A 19479-nucleotide genomic window follows, 5' to 3' on the forward strand; every position below is an offset into this window, starting at 1 on the left:
CTACTCTGTAGAGCGCAACGACTTGTCTTCAGACTCATGTCCAAGCTCCGGATAGTTCCAATCACCGCCCAACACGGTGAGATTCCTTACTTAACATGCCCAATATATGAATGCGTAGGTGCTCTTTCTGCCTAATCTTTCCGGGCATCATCACTGGCGGGATTTGCCTTTTCGGGAAGTGCGAAGCCTTGACTCCACGCCCATCGGGTGTTGTATCACTTCCGATTCAATATAAAGTTACAAGTGCGGTCTAAGGTCAAGCCACGGCAGGATCAGCATGCAGCCCCGACAATGATAACAATGTGACTCATACGAGCTCATCATGTCTGATACACGCCGCTACCACTTCTAATTGGCAGGGCAAACAATGAGGGCAACGCGTTCTGCATCTGCCTTCGGATGGCCAAGATTCCGTGCTGTCGGGCCTCCCGGGGGAAACCAAACCGCACATGACCACACTCATCTGCTACAAGAAATTGAGTTTAGGAACCACACCCGCGCACAGAGGCTCTTCCTGCAGGGTGGCATAGCGTCACTGGGCCGTTGGGGCTTTCTTTTCCCGTGTCATTATCGTGATCTTTGTTATTACATACTAAGACAGTCAAGTTGCTGGAAAGTCTCTGCAAATCACCCGGACAGCTCCATTCTTGCGCCATGCAGCCAGGATGCGAAAACAATACAATTACAACCGTCAGACCAAGAGCTTTATGCCTCTTCTTCGTCCTCCTCGTCGCTGTCGTCATCGATCGGTTCGACTAGAAGGTTCCCTCCTCGGCCGATCTTGTCCCGCACTGATCCCCCAGCTTCCACTTCGTAGACCACCCGCGGCATGGGTGAAACCAGCCGGAACCCATATTGGTGTTCGAAGCCCTCCGGCTTCACTGCTTCCGTGGCCTTTTCTGTTGGCTCCTTCAGGATATCGTAGCATTCAACAAAAGCGTAGAGCTCGTCAAGCGACGCGTCGGGCGCAAACTTGCGGATGACACGCTCGCCAGAAGGCAGTCGGATACTAATGCGAACAGCGTCCTTGACGTCCGGTCCGGGTTCCTCGGGGATGGTTTGTGCCCGCCATTGCTTCCATTGCTGAAGATCATGTATGCGCTTCTCCTCGGCCGCTCGACGTTCGGCTGCCTCTTGCTCTTCCCTCTGTCGGGCTGCCTCTGCTTCCCGCCTCTGTCTCGCCCGCTCTCTGTCAATGGCCAGAGAACGCTCGTAGGCGGAGTCCTGCTGTTCACGGAGGCTGCGTGAAGCTTGCTGCTCCGCCCGGGTTGACCGGATGCGCTCGAGTGGCTCCTTGTGCTGCGAAATTGCCGATCGGAGTTTCTCTACAAACTCCGCAGGGGACGTTGTTCCAGATATTCTCGACACAACCGACATCGCATTCGAGGAAACGTTCGGAGTGTGGACTAGTGCGGCTGCAAAGGGAAACTTGGTGCAGCGGAGGGAGTTGGCAACCTGATAAGCCTCAGAGTCTTGAACATTCCCTCCCCAGACAAGTAAGTCGTTTTGCGGGTCGTTCACAAAGTCGGTCACTTCGCGAGATAGAAGTGTGTCTCGGACCCAGCCATTTGTATCGTCATGCTCGGGGGCAAGAAGCACAACTAGGAGAAATTTGAGGTCCCGGTGGGCTTTCTCCAAGGCCATGTTATATCCGTTCTCGAGGAAACTGATCGAGTTGGTGCCATATTCCTCCTCGAATTCCCGGATGAACCGGGCGGCCGTATCTTTGGGACCCAAGGGCCGGCGACCATTGGTATTTCTCCGGGAGCCTTGAAGAGCGGGATTCGCTGTTGTGTTAAAGAAGCGCGGAAGGAAGGGAAACAAGGCACCAAAGAGGCGGAAGGAGCTGTAGAGTAGTCGATAGAGGAGGTTCAGCGGAGTAAACAGCAGAGCTAGTATGAAAGGCGGGCGGTAGACCGATTGATCTTCAGGCTGGGTATTTATCCGGGGAGCTGGCTCGGCCGCACGGGGATTCGGAGCAAATTGCGCAGCAATGTCATCAGTCATGAGGTTTTGTGTCTGTCGAGCGGGTCGCGGAGGAGGGGAATTGAGAGCAGCGCGGGCTTCCTCGACGGGATCCGGCCCTTCGCCGTCAAAGAATTTGGAGATGGCGATCTGAAAGCAGCGACTGATTAGTTCCCATGATATCTAAAGGTAGTATGTCATCATCCGGCCTTACCTGCACATTCCATTGTGAGCGGCGCAACAAAGGAATGGCTTCCGAATGTTCCTGACCGGTGACCGCAGTATAAGTCTCGAGAGCGGACCTCTCGCTGTCGGAGAGTTGGGATATATCAAGCCCGAAGGTGGACATGGTCAATTGACGATATCATCCATGAACAGAACGGCTTGGAAAGGAGCAGCGAGGCCAGTGGAACTGGAACTGGCGTGAGTGATGGGGGTATAGATGAGCCGCGGGAGTCGTGTGCGTCAGAATAGCCTAGCTAATAAGGATATAGAGGGGGAGCTAAGGACAGAAAAAGTAGCGAGCTCCTAAAGAATGTTTAAGTCATGCAGTAGACCGCCACAGACGCAGACCAGGACGTAGCTAGGAGAGATGGTAGGGAGGGGAAGTCGTGGGGAACGATAATACTGTGCTAGCTGGCCTCAGAAGGACAGCTCCGTCATGGCCGCTGCGAGCCACGCTAGACGCGCGCTTGACGCCCGAGTGGTCCGTGCACGGGACGGAGTTCGACGCACTCCCGTCCAGTTCCCCCTCCCTCTACCCCCCGCGCCGCCCTTGGTTCGGATGCTGCCTTGCGGTCTTACTGCCTTGTCACCATCCATGGCATGAGATCTTCGTCCGTTCCTGTCTCCGGACGTTTCTTCTCAATTGTTTTGGCTGTTCCCACCGTCTAACGCTCGAAAGGGGGCCCGATCTCGCCATCCCAGCCGTCCTTGGCTGTTGCGGAACATTTACCCTGCCATCAGCGAACATCGCCTCGACACCGTCTCTGAGGGCATCTCGGGTTGTCGAGCTAGTCTGCGGGTCTTCTCCGTTGAGGAATGTGGTTTCCTCTAGATATTTTAGGTCGTCCGATATTTCTTGACTCAATGGACATACCTGTCCGTTGATCCGCGCCCAACTGTGGATAACGAATCTATCATGGCTACCACGGGAAAGTCTGCGACGCTGGAAGACGCCCGTCGTGGTACGGGGTCTCCGAAAATGAAGGGACGAGGTTAGTTGGATTATGATTCAAATGCCGGCTTGGGGCAACGAAATATGATTCAATGCTCCCGTCGGCCTTTGCTTCTTTCGGCTGTATCAGCTAACATGTTCGTCATCCTGACCTTACAGAGAACGCCAAAGATACGCTGTGTCGCAATGTGACCATTTATGGCCGATGTCGCTACGAAGATAAAGGTGCTTAGCCATTCCTTGCCTATTGTCCCACTTCATGCTCGCTAGGATCCGTCTAACCGTCCGATTGCTTGTGAAGGGTGCGCCTTCAACCACGACCCGCATAAAGTGAATTCAGGATATCAATCAGACAGGTTGGCACTTCCGGGAGAGGCGCGCAATGTTGGAGTCAGAGAGGAAGATGACTTACCCATTTGGCAGTAATAAGAAACGTCTGAACGTCGACTCCCCCAGCTTTACCCCATCCATATTGTCGTCGAATGGATCATCGCCCACTTCCCAATCAGCGACCATGAAAAAAATGGCTACGATTTCGCCCAAGGCTGCGAGCGCAGCTCCCTTTCAACCTAGAAGTATATCATCACGTATGCCCTACCGGTTTCCGGGATGCGAAGCGGAATCTGACTACAATCAGGATCCAACTCCAGCACCCCTACTACTCGCCCGGGTACGATGACTCCCGATTGGTCTGTGGCAGAGGTACAAGAGTTTGTGCCTCAGGGCTTTGATACTGCACATATAGTAAGGCTGCCAGATCGAGGTGCTCCAGGCAGGTTGACTGCTTCTGCATGTCATCTGTTGTGGTGACCTTGCTCGAAGTGTACTTGCTTGCAATACTAATTGGAATAGGGTTCCCTGCAAGGTAACGGGACTGCCGGTGTTCCTAGCACGAGCGCTTTCGACCCTTTTGTGACCGCCCCGAATCCCCTCTCCGCAGCAAATGCTGTCGGCCCGGTGCAGGCCAATCCTTTCTCGCATGACACTGCTGCAGCGCTGAACGGAGCAGCGTTCTTCGCCAACCAGTCTGGATTCCAGCAGCCAGTAAGCCACTCCTTATCTGTGGTACATAACAAATCTTAACCAAGTGTCAGGTCCAATATCACATGTATGCCCCGATCGGGCCTCACAGTCAGAATACGTTGGGCTATCAGCGAAACGTACACGACCTTTTCCTCCCTAATGACCTACGGGAGGAAATGCAGAAGAAGGCGGCAGCCACGCTCCAGACACTACCAAGTACGTTGCCGGCATTTAAGTACGTTTTGCTAATAATGCTGACTTGAGACTAGATACTCAGCTACCGGCTCAGGTTGATTACTTTCACTCTCTTGTCCCGCTCGATCTCAACCATCAGAAGAATGCTACCATCTTTGGCTTTCCCAGCTGGGTGTACAAAGCTCAGTCTAGTAAGGACGGGAACTTTTACGCTCTCCGGAGACTCGAGGGTACTTTAATTCTCTTCATACCATTATCTGGATACTAACGTCTGCAGGTTTCCGGTTGACGAACGAAAAGGCCATTCGCTCCGTGCAAGCTTGGAAGCGTGTATGCAACGGTAGTGTCGTGACAGTCCACGATGCGTTTACTAGCCGAAGCTTTCAGGACAGCTCGTTGATCTTTGTCACCGACTATCACCCACTGTCGAAGACGCTGGCTGAGCAGCATCTCGGCGCCGGAAACCGGTTCCAGGGTCGCCATAACACACACATCCCGGAACAGGTTCTCTGGGGTTACATGACTCAGATTGCCAATGCTCTAAAAGCAATTCATGCCAGCCAATTGGCTGCCAGGATCATTGACCCAAGCAAGATCCTCTTGACTGGGCGGAATCGCATTCGTCTCAACGCCTGCGCCATCATGGATGTGGTCCAATTCGACACTCAGCGATCTCTGGCCGAACTCCAGCGGCAAGATCTGGTCAACTTTGGACAGCTCATCGTCACTCTGGGCGCCAACCAGCCCAATGTTATGCACAACCCTACCAAGGCCATGGAACACTTCACACGCGCATACACTGCGCAGCTGAAGAACTCGGTCTTCTGGCTGCTAAACGGGCTCCAGAAAGACCAGGAAAGAAACATTGACATTTTTATCACCGGCATCTCATCGACACTGATGTCGACCTTCGACTCTGCCCTTCACCTAGACGACCAATTAACCTCCGATCTGAGTCGCGAGCTCGAGAACGGCCGCCTCGTCCGGCTCATGACGAAGCTGAACTTTATTAACGAGCGACCCGAGTACGAGCATGATCGACAATGGTCCGAGAACGGCGAGCGGTACTTCTTGAAGATCTTCCGCGATTACGTCTTCCACCAGGTGGACGCGCAGGGCGACCCCGTCGTCGACCTGGGCCATGTGCTCATGTGCCTGAACAAGCTGGACGCAGGCACGGACGAGAAAATCACCTTGATCAGCCGCGACGAGCAGAGTTGCTTCGTGGTCAGCTATAAGGAGCTGAAGAAAGCTCTGGAGTCGTCCTTCCAGGCGCTGCTAAAGCCTTCGGCTAGTAGCAGGCTGCATTGAGTAGTCTGAGTTGGACACCACTGCACTGTAATGTGCTACATACATATATCCTTATGTGGTATTTTATGAGTGTGTGTCATAAGCTCCGGCTGGGCTATTCTTACACGACAGATGGATGGATGGAAGGGTGGATATTCTTGGATTTGACTCATGGTGGAGGGGAATATTGTTTCCTATGTTCCAGCGAGGATATGATATGTCTACATTGACTATTTTGACTGCCGAAGATATCATCAACTGCTCACATTATCGATGATAAGTGATGGTGATGGGTGGATGATGGATCACGGGCACGTTTATACAGCAGTGACGAAGAAGAATATTAAGACAGATACGCCATAGTTAGAAATGTATGAGATTGAAGTTCACATTCCAGCTTATTATCCCAATACCAGTATAGTAATCCAATATTTAGTGTAGTGTAGAGACAAGAACAATGACCCCACTAAGTAGAGTATATAACAAGGAAAAGAAAGGAACCACGACCACATATCACATCTATAACCAGATCATAATTCCAACTTTACAACCCACCCCTGGAAGCATAGTAATCATCCTCCACCAAAAACCCCCTCAACCTCTCCCTCACCTCCTCGACCCCCATCAAATACCCATCTTCCCTCTCCCTCGCATCAACCGCATACTTCTCCCCATCGCCCACCCGTTTCGGCGGCACCAACACCCTCTCATTCAAAACATGCATGTTCCCCTCCACCGATAACAAATCCATCGTCTTGATGCCCTGGTACCCGTTCACCCGGAAGAAGGGATACGCGCCGTGGCGTTTCGCGTCGATGAAGAGGGTCTCCGCCTTTCCTTCATCACTACCATCAAAACTAGGGTGTGAGCGAACTCCATGTAATAAACTCCCCATCTCTAGATGAGATACATCCCTCGATGGAAGAGGGACTATATCCCCGTGTTTCGTGTACAATGTATCCGAGTATAGCGTTTCACCAACCACGAAGTGGTATTTAATAATCGCGGAGAGGTATGTACTTCCCTCTGGGGAGAAGAGGAAGGCGAGGGCTTGCGGGGTGAATGTTGCGCTGAAGGCGGAGTTGGTGGGGAGGAAGAGGGTTAAACCTCCTCCTCCTCCTTTCTTTTCTTTTTCTTTATTTGGGGATGATTTGGGTAGTTGTGTTTGTCTGATGTCGTTGTCTTGCAGGTTGGGGCTTTGGAGGTTTCGGTTTTTGCTGGTGATGGAGGTGTTAAGTACCCTGTCCAGACCGGTTTTGTACAGGGCTAGTGTAAAGGTGCTGAACTCAAGAGGGATGATGTCAAGTAAATTGAGGGCAGCAGGAGGAGGCAGGAGGACTGAGTCGATGTGATAAAGGACGCCATTGGAGGCGTGTTTATCGAGGGAGATGACGCGACTATGGAAATTGAGCATGATGTTGCGCGTTATGATTGGACGGACGGTGATGCGTTGCGGGAGGGAGTTGGGATTAGGTTCAGTAGGTATATGAGTCGGGATTGTAGGCGAGTGGAAGAGTCTATCGATGGGATAGGATCCCTTGACGGTGTGGTAGGTGAGGATGTGGCGGATGCGGTCATGGGCATCTTCATTGTTGTTGGTATTATGCCCATGGTGGTGGTGATGATGGTGGTGGAGTCTGTGAATGGCTGCGTCGGTAGGAGCGAAGAAGGTGAGGTTGGCGGAGGTGTTGTTGAGGAGGTGTGTGAGGTGCGGGTCGTTGCGGATGAAGTGGGCGAGGAGGGAAGTGTCGGGGTCGGAGAGGATGAGGTCGTAGAGGGTCTTGTTGGATGCGGGGTGGCGGAGGTATGGGGGTGGAGAGGGATGGCGGAAGGGCGGAGCGAGTTCGGAGACTTGCTGGGCGTAGTGATGGAGGCCATCACTGGAGCGGTAGTTGAAGGAGTTGTCCACGATGGTGGGCCAGATGTCGGTTGTGAGGTGGTCGAGGGCTGTTGCGAGGGTGGTGGTTATGCCATTGATTAGGTCGGAGTCTATGTTCTCGTCGTCGATGGTGATACTATGATCATCCTTGGGGAGGTGATTCTGGTGAAAGGGGAAGACGAGGGCGGCTGAGAGGGGTAAGGCCACGAGGGGCCAGAGAGGGAGTTTCATTATGAGACGGGCAGCTTATACGGAGAAGATGTTAATGGGATCTGTTGCAGACAATGCTGCTTGTTGTGTTGCGTTGCAGGGATCCAGTGTGTTTTCTATCTGACGAGAGGGCAGGCCAATTGGGCCTAGACCCATCTGTCGGGCTGAGCCTAATGTTCAGTAACATCATGAGGGAGAACACAAGTATTGTTATGGTGATACACAGCACTAACTTTAACAATTGGGGGGTTACAGCATCATACACAGCAGCACATTGGAGGAACTCGGCAATTTGTTCATGACGACACGGAGAATGATGTCATGACCACTCGCAGGGCGGAAAGGAAGCTGATCGTAGGCAGTCAAGTGCCCGCCATTACTATGTAGTATTCTGGTATTGCGCTATGCATGGCTTCATGCAGATACAAGTTCAACGCTCAGGGCGCACATAATACATTTCATCATCTGGCTTCGTAGGTGTGTATAGTAAGCTTCCGCCCACCGTCCGTGGTGGACGGCAACATCAAGATAGACTCAGACTCATCGACTCACATCCATCAGGACGTGAGGCGGACGACGGCTGCAACGATTGTCGTCAATTGTGCAGGGCGTGCACATGGCTGGTCACTCAGAAGGGAAACACCGCATCAGGCACCAACAAACCGCAAAGCTGCTCTGATATCGGCCTCCAGAGCACGTGATTACTCTTCGGGTTGCACGAAGGGGTTGGCAATCTCCTCGCTGCCGTCGGCGGGCGAGATCAGGACGATGATGGTGCCACGGGCCACGACGAGACCCAGAGAGCGAGTGTTCTCGTTGCCCTCGTCATCTGGGGCCGTCAGTTAAAGTCATGGTGTGGAGATTGCAGGGTGTGCTTACCGCGCATGGATTCCTTGACATCGTCCAGGACCAGGTTCATAAGTTGGTCGTATCCCTTGAGCGTACCAATAACTGGACACAAATATCAGTTAGGAGTGTATGTAAATAGCAACAGTAGGGGTGGGTCTTACCCTCACGACCGCCATTGAACTTGACGCGCACCTCCTTGTCCATATACTTGTTGAGGTCGAGGATGTTTTCCTTCTTGGGCTTCTCCTGCTGCTGCTGCTGCTGGTGGGCACCGCCACCAGCACCGCCACCTCTGTGGGCGCCACGACCGCCAGACCGGTCATAGCCTCCGCCGCGGCCACGGCCACCTCCACGGAACGAGCCTCTTTCGGACATGGCTTGGCTGGAGGGAGTGTTTAGGTTGGGAGGGGAAGTTACTTAGTAGTAGATTATGTGTGGGAGTGGTGGGTTTAGTCCAATTAGGAAGGATGTGGATTAGATAATGCGGTGTCGGGTAAAGGAAAATGAGGGGAAGGAGGGGAAATGCAAGATGAACCAGCTAGTAGTGAGAGTAGCTGGACAGACGAGGGGGATTGGAATGGACTGGCCGGCAGCTCCCTGGAAATGGCACACCGGTGTGGACAAAAATGCCAAATTGGGCCCGACGGGAATTTCACGGGGGCGGAGGGAGTCAGTCAAGCTGTTGCAGGGAAACTCTGACTATGAGGGATTTTCAGCCGGAGCAGCAATAGCAAAGAGCAGCAGCAATAGCAACAAGCAAAACAACCACAATCACGAGGTCGAGCCAGTCACGGGATCTGTGGACGCTGGGAGGAGATCGGAAAACTCTTTTTTTTTTGTCTTCCTGGCAATTAAAGATGGTAAAAATTACAAGACATCTGTCACATTTCCAACTCGAACAGTACCTGACCACCGGCCCGGGTTAGCGCGTATCGTGGGGGGGCTGGAACCCGGCCAGTGTCGGACACGCGCCCATCACAGCTCGGCCTTTGCTGGACCAGTTTGATGAAGGCTTTTTAGGCAACCATCTTCATCCGATTGATCCTATTTAATGTCTCACACTGGGGGAAGATAATGATTCCCCATCAGCAATGAAAACCCAAAAAATGACTCGAGTAAAAACTTATGGGAAGGTAGAAACCGGGGCTCACTGATTGTCTGGCACCGGCTCAGCACGGGCGGAGCGCGACCCCCGTCCGAAGGATGAGCTGGTCTGGTCCAGGCCGGGTTCCGGGCGGCTTCCCCTGTGCACAATCACGAAACCCATGACGCCAGCCAAACCAATACCCATTGGATAAGTTCCGGAAGGAAACGGAGCACCAGCATCATAGCAGCCACTTCCACCTGGCCGCCAGAGGACAACGTGTCAGATAGCCGTCCTTCCTCTTGCTTTGCTTGTCGGTCCCTAGAGTCCGCCGCAAGGGGACTTGCAACCCCAGACACATGCGCTTGGGATCGGAACCAATGTCAATGCTGATGATAAGGGGAGAATTGTCGGAGATGTAACATCGGGTCTGCTGGATTCTTCGTATCCTCGCTAGTTTCTGCTATACATTCATTGTGGTGTCTATTTACTCAAAACATGGGCCCCCATAACCGGCCCTACTGTAAGGTGTTGTCGGTTCATGCCCCGGCCTGGCCTGGCCTTGATAACAAGGCGCATGGGCGGCGTATTGATGTATGGTCATAACATGTCATGTATGTTTAATGACCAGCGGAAGAGCCCGGCGGGACTCCGCCCTGCCTTAGGTAAGCGATAACCGGTCACTCGCCAGTTCCTCTCGCTGGGTTTGCAGGAGAGGAGTGGAAAGTTGGTTGCTGTGTTGTTAGCCATCAGGGGTCAAAAGAGACTAAGTACAGCCCAGAGTCCATGGAAAGGGGAGTTCAGTCAAAAATAATCATGCGGATCACCCAGGAACTCAGCGGGAATACAAGACAGACAGACAGACACACAGACAGAAGAAAAACATCCCTATCGTCCAGGCGCGATCAGGCTACCATTTGTTTTGCGGAAGATCGCCATCACCCACTTGCAGGCCCTTTAGCTCGGTCCACTCGGCATCTCCCATCGTCTGGCTGCTGCCAATGAGGACGGCAAGTTGGGGGAGGATGTATCAAAGCAGTAGGTAACTTACTATCTAGTCAGTCACTCACTATCCCAGTCCGTTCATTAGTTCCCTATCAATCCCATCCTCTCGCCCGTTCCGCCATCCGCAGCGTCACCAGCATCCATTCGAGGGTATTATTGGCCATCACTTCCACCATCCCGTCCCTGCAGTCTGCTGGTTGGGACATTCTGTTTTTGCTGTGCTGCTACAGCTGCAACAGCTAGTGAGTAGTTATTAAGTAGTGAGTAGTGAGTAGTGAGTAAATAGATATCGTCCCATCCAGTCCTTATTCTGCGCGCCTTTAATCCTTTAGTCCCATGTCTCTAACAAACTACTAAGAAACTAACCTGGCCAACGGCTCCCCCCAACCCTCTTCCTCCCGGCCGTAACTCCGTCCGCCTTTACCTGCCGGTTCGTCCTCCTAACTTTCCTTTCTCTTGCCTCTTCCCCCATCTCTCCTCCTCGCTCTCTCTTCTCTCTTTCTCCCTCCCTCTCCCTCCTCTCTCCTCTCCTCCTCTCCGGTCTCTATCCTCTCTCCTCTCCTTCCTTCTCGCTTTCTTCCTCGTCTCCTCTTCCTCCCTCCCCCCTTCCCCTTCCACTCCCTCTTCCCTCTCCCACTTCTTCCCTACTCTATTCTTCCCTGGGTATTCTTCCTCCCCCACATTTTCTTCCCTCCCGACACTGGATCCTCCCCCCCCCCCCCCCTCCCCCCCATTTTCCCAAGTTTTTTTTTTTTCCGTTGGGGTCGCCGATTACCTAACTCGAACGCAGCACGCGCTGCCCAGTGGCTGAACCTGAACCCGCACTCTGGAGCCTGATGCTCCGCCATCGGCAGCCCGTCTTTCGCCAGTCTTCTCATTACTCATTTCTGCTATAAACCCGTTTTTCCTCTCTGGGTTCCTCCCATTTATCCCTCCCCCTCCCTGCCCCGTATTTTCCGCGACTCCTCGCTTCGTCGCAATCCACCCGGATTTACTTCCTCACTGTCTTCCTTGGTCGCCTGCTACCTCCGGCATCACCATGGAGTCCAGAACCGCGACGGCTGAGCCGTCGAGTAAACGACCGCGCTCACCTTCCGGCGATTTCCCTCCTATCGCATCCAAGGTTCCCAAAACCCATTCCAATCACCTGCAGATCAACTACCTCGCCCGCCAATACCCTGACAACCTTCCTCTCGTCTCCGTCGATGATACCATGCCCGCCATTGTGCATCTCATTGGCGAGTACGACGGCGTCTTACATCGTCACGAAAGCATCGCTGGGAACTTGGGCGCCTGTCCGCTGGGGCCCATTTTGATCAAGCGCTTTGAGCGCTTGTTCGATGGGCCGCCTCGCGTGCTCAAGTCGCATGGCAAGGACTCCCCCAACGTGACCTGGCTGGATGTAGTCGAGTTTGCCAAGAACAAACCTGAGCAGTTCAACCTGGAAAAGTCGCGCAACGGGGTGCGAGTGTGCCAATTCTATACCAAGCAGTGTCGGGTGGAGATCAGCGAGGAGGACTTTGTGTTGATCGCCTCGGGGATGCCCCAGAAGATGATCCCCCCGCAGCCGATCATTGAGGATGAGGAGAAGGAATTGGGCGCATTGGAGATTCTGGAGAAGAACCTCCAGCAGATCATCCAGATGGCCGACCAGGGTATGACCTTTGACATGATTTTTTGTATTACAGTCTAAAACTAATCATCGTTGCTAGTGTCTGCCCGCGCCCGACAACTGAACCACCGTTTGAAAAACCGCCGAACGGCGATTGTCACTCGGCGGGAGAACGACATGTCGCTCCACTCGCAGCGACAGCAACAACAACAACAACAGCAACAACAACATCGTTCCATCAGCCCTGCCTGGCGCGATGCCAATGGCCATGCCCAGAATCCGAATGGCAGTACCCCTGCTAGCGCCCAGTCTCCCTCCACTGGTTTTGTTGCCGTGAATGCCGGCCGGCCCGGCGGCGGAGAAGCCACTGTGGAGGAGAATGCGCTGTCATCGCAGTTTATGTTCTCGCATTCCAATACGGACAATGTTACTATCATCAACGGCACCTCGATCAAAGGCGCCTCGCCGACGACCCGCGCCGAGCTCATGAAAAAGTTCTTCACAACTCAGGATCGGCAGGCGCGCAGCATTGAAGAGGGACCCGGCTCCAATAGCCGGCAGTCTTCCCGGCCGCGGCCGCGAGCGTCGGATGCGGCGGACTACAACCTGTACACCCCGGCACCGACTACGGTTGCTATTCCCAATACACCGTCGTCGCTTCTGCCTCCGCCCAAGTCCCACCACCACGAAAAGGATGACGGCGGCCCGCACAAGATGGAGATGGTGGCGCGCATGGAAGAACTACAGCGGGGCGAGCGCATCTTGCCGCCCTGCGATCGCTGTCGTCGGCTACACATGGATTGTCTAAAGAACCTGACCGCCTGCATGGGGTGCACCAAGAAACACGCCAAGTGTTCCTGGAAGGACGTGAAGGAGGACGAGCTACGTGAGACTCGTGTCGATCGCACGTCCCGGGAGCGAGCGGAGGAGCCGCCTTCGTCCAAGGAGGCCTCTGCGACTCATCCACTGCCCACTCCTGTGGCAGCACCACCGTCGACGGCAGCCCCCACCCCGGTGTCTGGGGCACTGTTGCCCGAGACGGAGCCGCGACCTCGCGAGCGCGAGATTGCGTCTGAGTACAGCGTGCGCCGCGAGTCTGCGCCGACGGGCGGACCGATTGCGGGAATGGCGCTGGCCAAGGAGACGTCACCGCGGCGAGCCATGAGCGAGATGCATGGAAGCAGCGGGATGAGCCACGAGCGGCGGGTCAGCCTGCATCGGCACGCGGAGGCGGACGACGACGATCCGGATGCCAACCAGCGGCTGATGCAGGCGATTCTGGATACGGTGGACCACCACACGCGGGTGGCGGCGGCGGTGAAGGAGGGGCATGAAGTGAGCAACGAGCGGGAGCGGGAGCGCGAGCAGGAACGAGAGCGGGAGCGGAAGTTGGTGCGGGCGTAGCTTTGACCCGACGTTTTGTTTGGGAATTATGGATATGGATACCTTGGACAGGACATGGGAGTTGTATTTAGGTTTTTGATTGAGCGAGTTAGCGGATATCCCGGTTTGAATTCTGGATGAAATGATGGATTGGATGGATGGGATAGCATGGATGGGCATAGCATAATGTGACTGCATATGCATACAGGATCTACTCTGTGCAGAAGAACCAGTGAATTTGTGTCGGAGTTTGTCATTCCCGCCGCGGCACCAACTGCCGATGGGCGATCCGCACCCCGCAGACACTGATCCCAATAGATCTGGACACTACTACTTTATACTACTATTCTTCAAACAAGGATACACACACATCCAACCCCACAGATCGTCACGTCAATCTCTCGATCCAGCATTCCCTATATCCATATATCCGCAAAGTAGTAATGAATCTCGGGAATGGCCATAGCCGACCTCCTCGCTGAGTGATGCTTACGTAGCACCACCATCCGAACTACCCAGCCAATGAGACCGCGTCAATTTACACCCATCCACCACCCACTTTTGTTTCCCATCCATCGCAATGTGGGGTGTCCCCGCAGTCTTCATTTCACCTATATAGTAGATTCCCCCCACCCCATACCCATTGCAATTGTGCCTGTCCTCTATTCTTCTCACCCCTCACCACTAACCAAAGAACATACCAAAGCAAACAGAAAAGGGATAAAAACAAAATGGACCCCAGCAAAGTCAAAATCCCCCCCATGAAAGACCTCACGGTCGACAACATCACCGAGAACGTCATCCGCATCAACTCCCTCTGCCAAGACGAGAGACTGAAATACGTTCTCGAGCGGCTCGTCACCCATCTCCACGATTTCGCTAGAGAAACGCGTCTCAGCACAGACGAATGGATGACTGGCTTGAGATTCCTCACGGAAGTAGGCAAGATTTGTTCTGATGTTAGACAGGTATGTTTCTATCTATTTCCCCCTCTCCCCCACAATTCCGTATTCCCCCCACCACCACCACCACCACCAACAATACTAACTCTCTCCATTTAACTAGGAATACATTCTACTAAGCGACATCCTCGGCCTCTCCATCCTCGTCGACTCCATCGACCACCCCAAACCCCCCAACAGCACCGAAGGCACCGTCCTGGGCCCCTTCCACACGCACGACGCCGAGCCCCTCACCCCAGGCGCCAGCATCTCCCACGACCCCGCCGGCGAGCCCCTCCTCGTCGTCTGCACCGTCAAAGATACCCACGGAAACCCCGTCTCCGACGTGAAGATCGATATCTGGGAGACGGATTCCACGGGCCATTATGATGTGCAGTATGCCGGACGGGATGGGCCGGATGGAAGATGTATCATGACCTCTGACAAGGAGGGCGTGTTTTGGTTTAAGGCCATTACGCCGGTTCCGTACCCTATTCCGCATGATGGGCCGGTGGGGAAGCTGTTGAAGCTGTTGGGAAGACATCCCTATCGCCCGAGTCATATGCATTTTATGTTTGAGAAGGGAGGGTTTGATCATTTGATTACGTGAGTTTTATAGTTCTCCCCGGAGGAAGGGGGGTGGATGTGGGCTAATGTGGGTGTGTGTGTGTTTAGGGCGCTGTATCTCCGCAATGATCCGTATGAGACCTCCGATGCGGTCTTCGGAGTGAAGGATTCGCTGGTTGTGGATATTGGTAAGGCCGGGCCGGAGTATGCGGCCAAGTATGGGGTTTCCGAGGATCATGCGCTGCTGACGTATGATTTCGTGCTGGTGAGTGATGAGGAGACGAGTGAGTTGCGGGCGAGGAATTCCAAGGAGGCGTTGGATAAGTTGGGGAGGAAGGTGAAGATTGTTAATGGGTTGCCGGTGCCGGAGTTGGATTGAAGATCCTGCTTTTCGCTTTTCTTTTCTAATAGAGCTTTTCGTGTGGTATGATGTGATTAAGAGGTGTATGATTGTATGAATGTATTCTTTATTAGGTGTATATACATCATTCATTATCGTGGACATTGGTGTTGGCTTCTGCTTCTGCATTCACCATCTCTCCAAAGTCACTTCCCTCCACTGCTGCCGCTCCATCCTTCAGTCGTCGCAGTCCACTCTCATCTTCCACCCAGCCACCGACCTTCTCCACTCCTGCGATATACTCTGTCCCAATGCGCAGGTTCAGCCCTGCGCTCAACGCCCGTTCGATCCGCACTTCGCGTCCCTCGGCAATCAGCACCCGGAACACGTGGCCCAGGAACCCGCTCAGGAAGTCCACGCTCCACTCGTCCGGCACGACGTGCAGCACCTCGCCCACGTCGAACCACGCCGCGAATCGTCCTAGCAGGTCGCTCGTCCGCTCGAGCCGCTCTGACGGATCCTGGATCTGCAGGAACTCGTCCAGCAGGTACCGGAAGAGCTCCGATTGCAGGGATCGCTCGGCGAATTCGACCAGCGCTCCTGTCGTGCTGGTGCTGCGCGGGCCGCCGAAGAGGCAGTATCGTACGGCGGAGTCGTAGTCGCCTAGTCCGTGGGTGAGCAGGTGAAGCGCCTCGCGGTGTCGACCTTGTAATCCGTCTAGAATAACTGATTCTGATACCAGTTCGTTCTGGAACGGCTCGATCCGCGCCAGCACCGCCGGGATGGAGTATGTCAGATTGCGCGCGGGCAGGGAGGTAAAGTGCCCGCCGCTGCCGCCTCCGAGGAGTTGAAGAAGGCGGAGCCGTGATTGCCACCATGGCTCGGCAGGGGTGTTTTCGGTGATGAAGTTCATGTAGGTGGGTTTGGGCGGCTGCAGGGCGCGGTACGTAGAGTAGGATTCTGCGAGTGATGCACGCGCTTCTGGGGAAGACTCGAGCACGGAGAGTACGGTGTCCAGGTAGTAGGAGAGGAGGTCGTCCGCGTATTGAGTGTGCTGGACAGGTTAGCTTGAATAGATGATAAGAGAGTGGCACTTACATTTCGGACGAAAACGAGATGCTCCAAATACACCTGCACCGCATTTGGCGCGCGCTCTTTGAGCAAGCTGACCACATCCGTAGTCTCCAGTTTCACCCGGCTCGTGCCGTCGGAGAACACTTGAATACCCAGGTTGGGATTGCGCTGGGCCAACCATGCTCCATATTCCTCCACCAACTGCGCGTCCTTGATCTTGACCAAGTACCGTCGCATTTGCGCTTCGGTTCCTCCCACGGTGACCTCACCACCACGGTCCTCCTCGCCATCAATAATCCGTCGCCAGGTTTTGAGGACATTCCCCGACATTCTGTGGCTCTGATACAATCGGCTGAGCACAAACAAGCGCCGGTAGCTTTCCAGCAGCGCCACGGCCCGGTCAAAGCTACCCTTCCAGTTGTCCACTAGACGGTTGAGTTCCGCGCGGATGGACGACTGCACGCGTTGGTCGGCTGACATTTGTGCATCCTGCTCCAGAAGCAGGTGCAGAAGAGCTGCATCGACGCTGTCGAATACATAATTTTCATCCGTAATACTGCCATATCCCCTCTTCTGTTGCCAGGATAATAGGAACCGCTTGATCATATCCAGAACTGCTGCGTCGGAAGCCCCGGTGTTCTCCGTCTTGTCGAGCCGCTGCACGTAGGCTTCCGTGACCTCAGCAAGACCAGCATGAACCCAGATGCCCTGCGGACCTTGGAGAACCTCGCGTCGCAAGAGAGGAACTAGCAGCAACGCAATACGCGGGTCCAGTTCACCAACTATGAGCGCTCGCTCTGTGTCATCGATGATGGCATCGCTTCGGACAGTCGGGTCCATAAAGATGAGGTCTGCGAAAAGAAGCAGGCTTGCTTTCTGTTTCACATAGTTTAAGCCCAAAAATTCCGATTCTGATTTGGGCTCTGTGGTCTGGACATGGTGGATGATATCGGCAACTGCTTTCCGGAAGGCCTTGGAGTCGCCAGCGCCTGTCTCCTGAGCCGCCTGCAGAGCATCATTAAGCTGTGTGGTCAGTGGATTTCTCACCACCCGCCATATCTGGTTGCCGTTCCACATCACCATGCTGCTTTGGGTCTGGCCTAATTCACGCGCAAACCTGGCTTCCTCGGCGTTTCTTTCCGCTTCCCAGCCGCGCTCCTTCGAGCCTTCTGAGTCAGTCAACTCCTGAGCCTCAAAGAGCTCTTTTTCTTTTTGGAGATGTTCGATGGATGATTGCGTTCTTGGGTCGGCTGCCGGTACATGGGGAGACAACAACGGAGTCTTTAGACGGACCATACGTAGCAAATTTCCCAATTCAGATACCTCGAGCTTGCTTGGGCTGATTGTATGGCATAGACCAGCATGGGTAGTCTGCATGTCGTTGGCCGACGGTATTTCTACCCAAGTTTTGTGGTCCTCCGCCTCCCCGGGATCGACATCCCAGAGCTGTACTTCGAGAAACTTTCGTCTCTGGCCATCCTGTTCTGATTCAATGACAGCCAGAAGAAGCTCATCCTGCGTATTCTCCGGTGATGGTATCATGTGGGTTTCGTCGCCCTTGTCGATCACAATCGACTCGGGATATTTGTGAAATGTTATCGTACCACGGACCACATCGCCATCTACATTGACAAACATGCCCACTCCGGGCTCGGTTGTATCGGTTCCTCTGACAAGCAAGAACTCCGACGAGGTCGGTGATAGCACGTGAGGCTTCAGCTGGATTGGAGGCTTCGGTATTGGTGGAAGGGGTTTTCGGTCATCGGGGCTTGACTGGGAGTCGCGGGTCGAGTGGGTAGGGGATATTCTCGGAGAAGCACTTCCGGCTCGGTCTTTCGAAATCGATTGTCGCGGGGTTCCAGCAGGAGACAGCTCTGGCGTAACAGAGCTAGACCTATCATGAGGTGAGGTATGAGTATTTGGCTGCAGCATCCCCGCGAACGGGTTTGGTCCGGAGCCTCGGTCATGTGCGTGGCTCTCCAGAGGCGAGGTCGCGAAGGGTGACGACGGGGATCTGTCTCCTCCATGACCCGAGTCGAATGCCTCACTGGAGAATGAGACAGGAAAGAGCTGGATCTTCTGTTGGTTTTCCAAGTCCAATAGAGAGTACGCATGTGTATCAGCAGCGCAAGCGATTATGCCTCTCCGCGCCGCCACCAGGCAGCCAGGAAACTCGATGTTCCTTATCCGTCGAGCATCATCGCCAATTCTGACCAACATCATCCGATTTTGGGCCGCGATCATGATAACTGGGTTTTCCGACTCATCCGCTGCGTTCAGATCCAGCCCGCCAATCCAGCGACAGTTGTTGACCTTGGTGTTCCCGAAGGCCGGACTGAGTTCCGGCAACATGTAGAAGGTAGCCGTTCCATTGCACAATACACATGCCTTGTTTACTGTTGGCAGTAACACAATTTGCTGGATCCCCAGGAGCTTTGCTGATGCTGTTTGGGAGAAAGGGATTGGTAGTCTTGAGGCGAGGATGAATGACGGCTCGTTCGACTTGTCCGAGGGGTCCGGTGGGAGGCAGACGAAATGCAGGATCTCGGCGGCAGAGGTACCAATGTATAGATTGTCATCTGGAGATAATCCAATTAGCTCGGCTCGCTCGTAAGCAAATCTGGCACGCACTCCAATACTCGACGCAGGTTATATGGACATCATCGTCATCATTGTCCGCATTCAAGGGCACCTGGTCGAAGAGGGACCGGAACACATAAGGTGCAGCTTTTGGAGGGCCAATCTTCCGCCTTTTGCGCGGGCTGATGCCCTCCTCTTCCGACACCATGATGAGGCCAGCTCGGTGATGTCGTGAGAGATGGTTCCTGACAGAATGGAGACGTGAGGGGAAGGCAGATCAGGACAGGAACTGGGAGGAGCTTCAG

General features: G+C 54.1%; 7 protein-coding genes across 7 annotated transcripts; 3 read left to right on the forward strand and 4 right to left on the reverse strand.

Moving 5' to 3' along the window:
• Positions 1-289: 289 nt before the first annotated feature.
• On the reverse strand, positions 290-2569 carry BDQ94DRAFT_143837 (clathrin-mediated endocytosis regulator UBX3). Its single transcript, XM_026766329.1, has 2 exons — positions 2180-2569; positions 290-2115 (listed from the first exon to the last, which is right to left on the reverse strand). The coding sequence occupies exons 1-2, from the start codon at positions 2312-2314 to the stop codon at positions 706-708; spliced, it is 1545 nt and encodes a 514-aa protein (XP_026626251.1). The 5' UTR covers positions 2315-2569; the 3' UTR covers positions 290-705.
• Positions 2570-2739: 170 nt separating this feature from the next.
• Positions 2740-6040, forward strand: BDQ94DRAFT_143839 (PAN-complex poly(A)-binding subunit PAN3). The gene is made up of 9 exons (XM_026766330.1): positions 2740-3182; positions 3302-3367; positions 3444-3498; positions 3566-3729; positions 3780-3886; positions 3995-4186; positions 4237-4381; positions 4435-4590; positions 4638-6040. Exons 1-9 carry the CDS (start codon positions 3107-3109, stop codon positions 5669-5671), a joined length of 1995 nt encoding a protein of 664 aa, XP_026626252.1. The 5' UTR covers positions 2740-3106; the 3' UTR covers positions 5672-6040.
• Positions 6041-6045: 5 nt separating this feature from the next.
• BDQ94DRAFT_178757 (FAS1 domain-containing protein) lies at positions 6046-7775 on the reverse strand. Its single transcript, XM_026773190.1, has one exon. It carries the CDS (start codon positions 7758-7760, stop codon positions 6195-6197), a length of 1566 nt encoding a protein of 521 aa, XP_026626253.1. The 5' UTR covers positions 7761-7775; the 3' UTR covers positions 6046-6194.
• Positions 7776-7904: 129 nt separating this feature from the next.
• Positions 7905-9394, reverse strand: BDQ94DRAFT_143843 (putative small nuclear ribonucleoprotein (LSM7)). The gene is made up of 3 exons (XM_026766331.1): positions 8750-9394; positions 8619-8690; positions 7905-8568 (listed from the first exon to the last, which is right to left on the reverse strand). The coding sequence occupies exons 1-3, from the start codon at positions 8961-8963 to the stop codon at positions 8441-8443; spliced, it is 414 nt and encodes a 137-aa protein (XP_026626254.1). The 5' UTR covers positions 8964-9394; the 3' UTR covers positions 7905-8440.
• Positions 9395-11035: 1641 nt separating this feature from the next.
• Positions 11036-14050, forward strand: BDQ94DRAFT_143846 (uncharacterized protein). Its single transcript, XM_026766332.1, has 3 exons — positions 11036-11107; positions 11468-12332; positions 12390-14050. Exons 2-3 carry the CDS (start codon positions 11717-11719, stop codon positions 13691-13693), a joined length of 1920 nt encoding a protein of 639 aa, XP_026626255.1. The 5' UTR covers positions 11036-11107; positions 11468-11716; the 3' UTR covers positions 13694-14050.
• Positions 14051-14299: 249 nt separating this feature from the next.
• Positions 14300-15612, forward strand: BDQ94DRAFT_34123 (intradiol ring-cleavage dioxygenase). Its single transcript, XM_026775533.1, has 3 exons — positions 14300-14640; positions 14738-15219; positions 15289-15612. The coding sequence occupies exons 1-3, from the start codon at positions 14404-14406 to the stop codon at positions 15557-15559; spliced, it is 990 nt and encodes a 329-aa protein (XP_026626256.1). The 5' UTR covers positions 14300-14403; the 3' UTR covers positions 15560-15612.
• BDQ94DRAFT_34125 (putative TGF beta receptor associated protein 1) lies at positions 15289-19418 on the reverse strand. The gene is made up of 3 exons (XM_026775534.1): positions 19226-19418; positions 16619-19173; positions 15289-16574 (listed from the first exon to the last, which is right to left on the reverse strand). The coding sequence occupies exons 1-3, from the start codon at positions 19380-19382 to the stop codon at positions 15666-15668; spliced, it is 3621 nt and encodes a 1206-aa protein (XP_026626257.1). The 5' UTR covers positions 19383-19418; the 3' UTR covers positions 15289-15665.
• Between the last annotated feature and the right edge of the window lie 61 nt (positions 19419-19479).

Source organism: Aspergillus welwitschiae, assembly GCF_003344945.1.
Source record: "Aspergillus welwitschiae strain CBS 139.54b unplaced genomic scaffold BDQ94scaffold_16, whole genome shotgun sequence".
NCBI classification, from domain to species: domain Eukaryota; kingdom Fungi; phylum Ascomycota; class Eurotiomycetes; order Eurotiales; family Aspergillaceae; genus Aspergillus; species Aspergillus welwitschiae.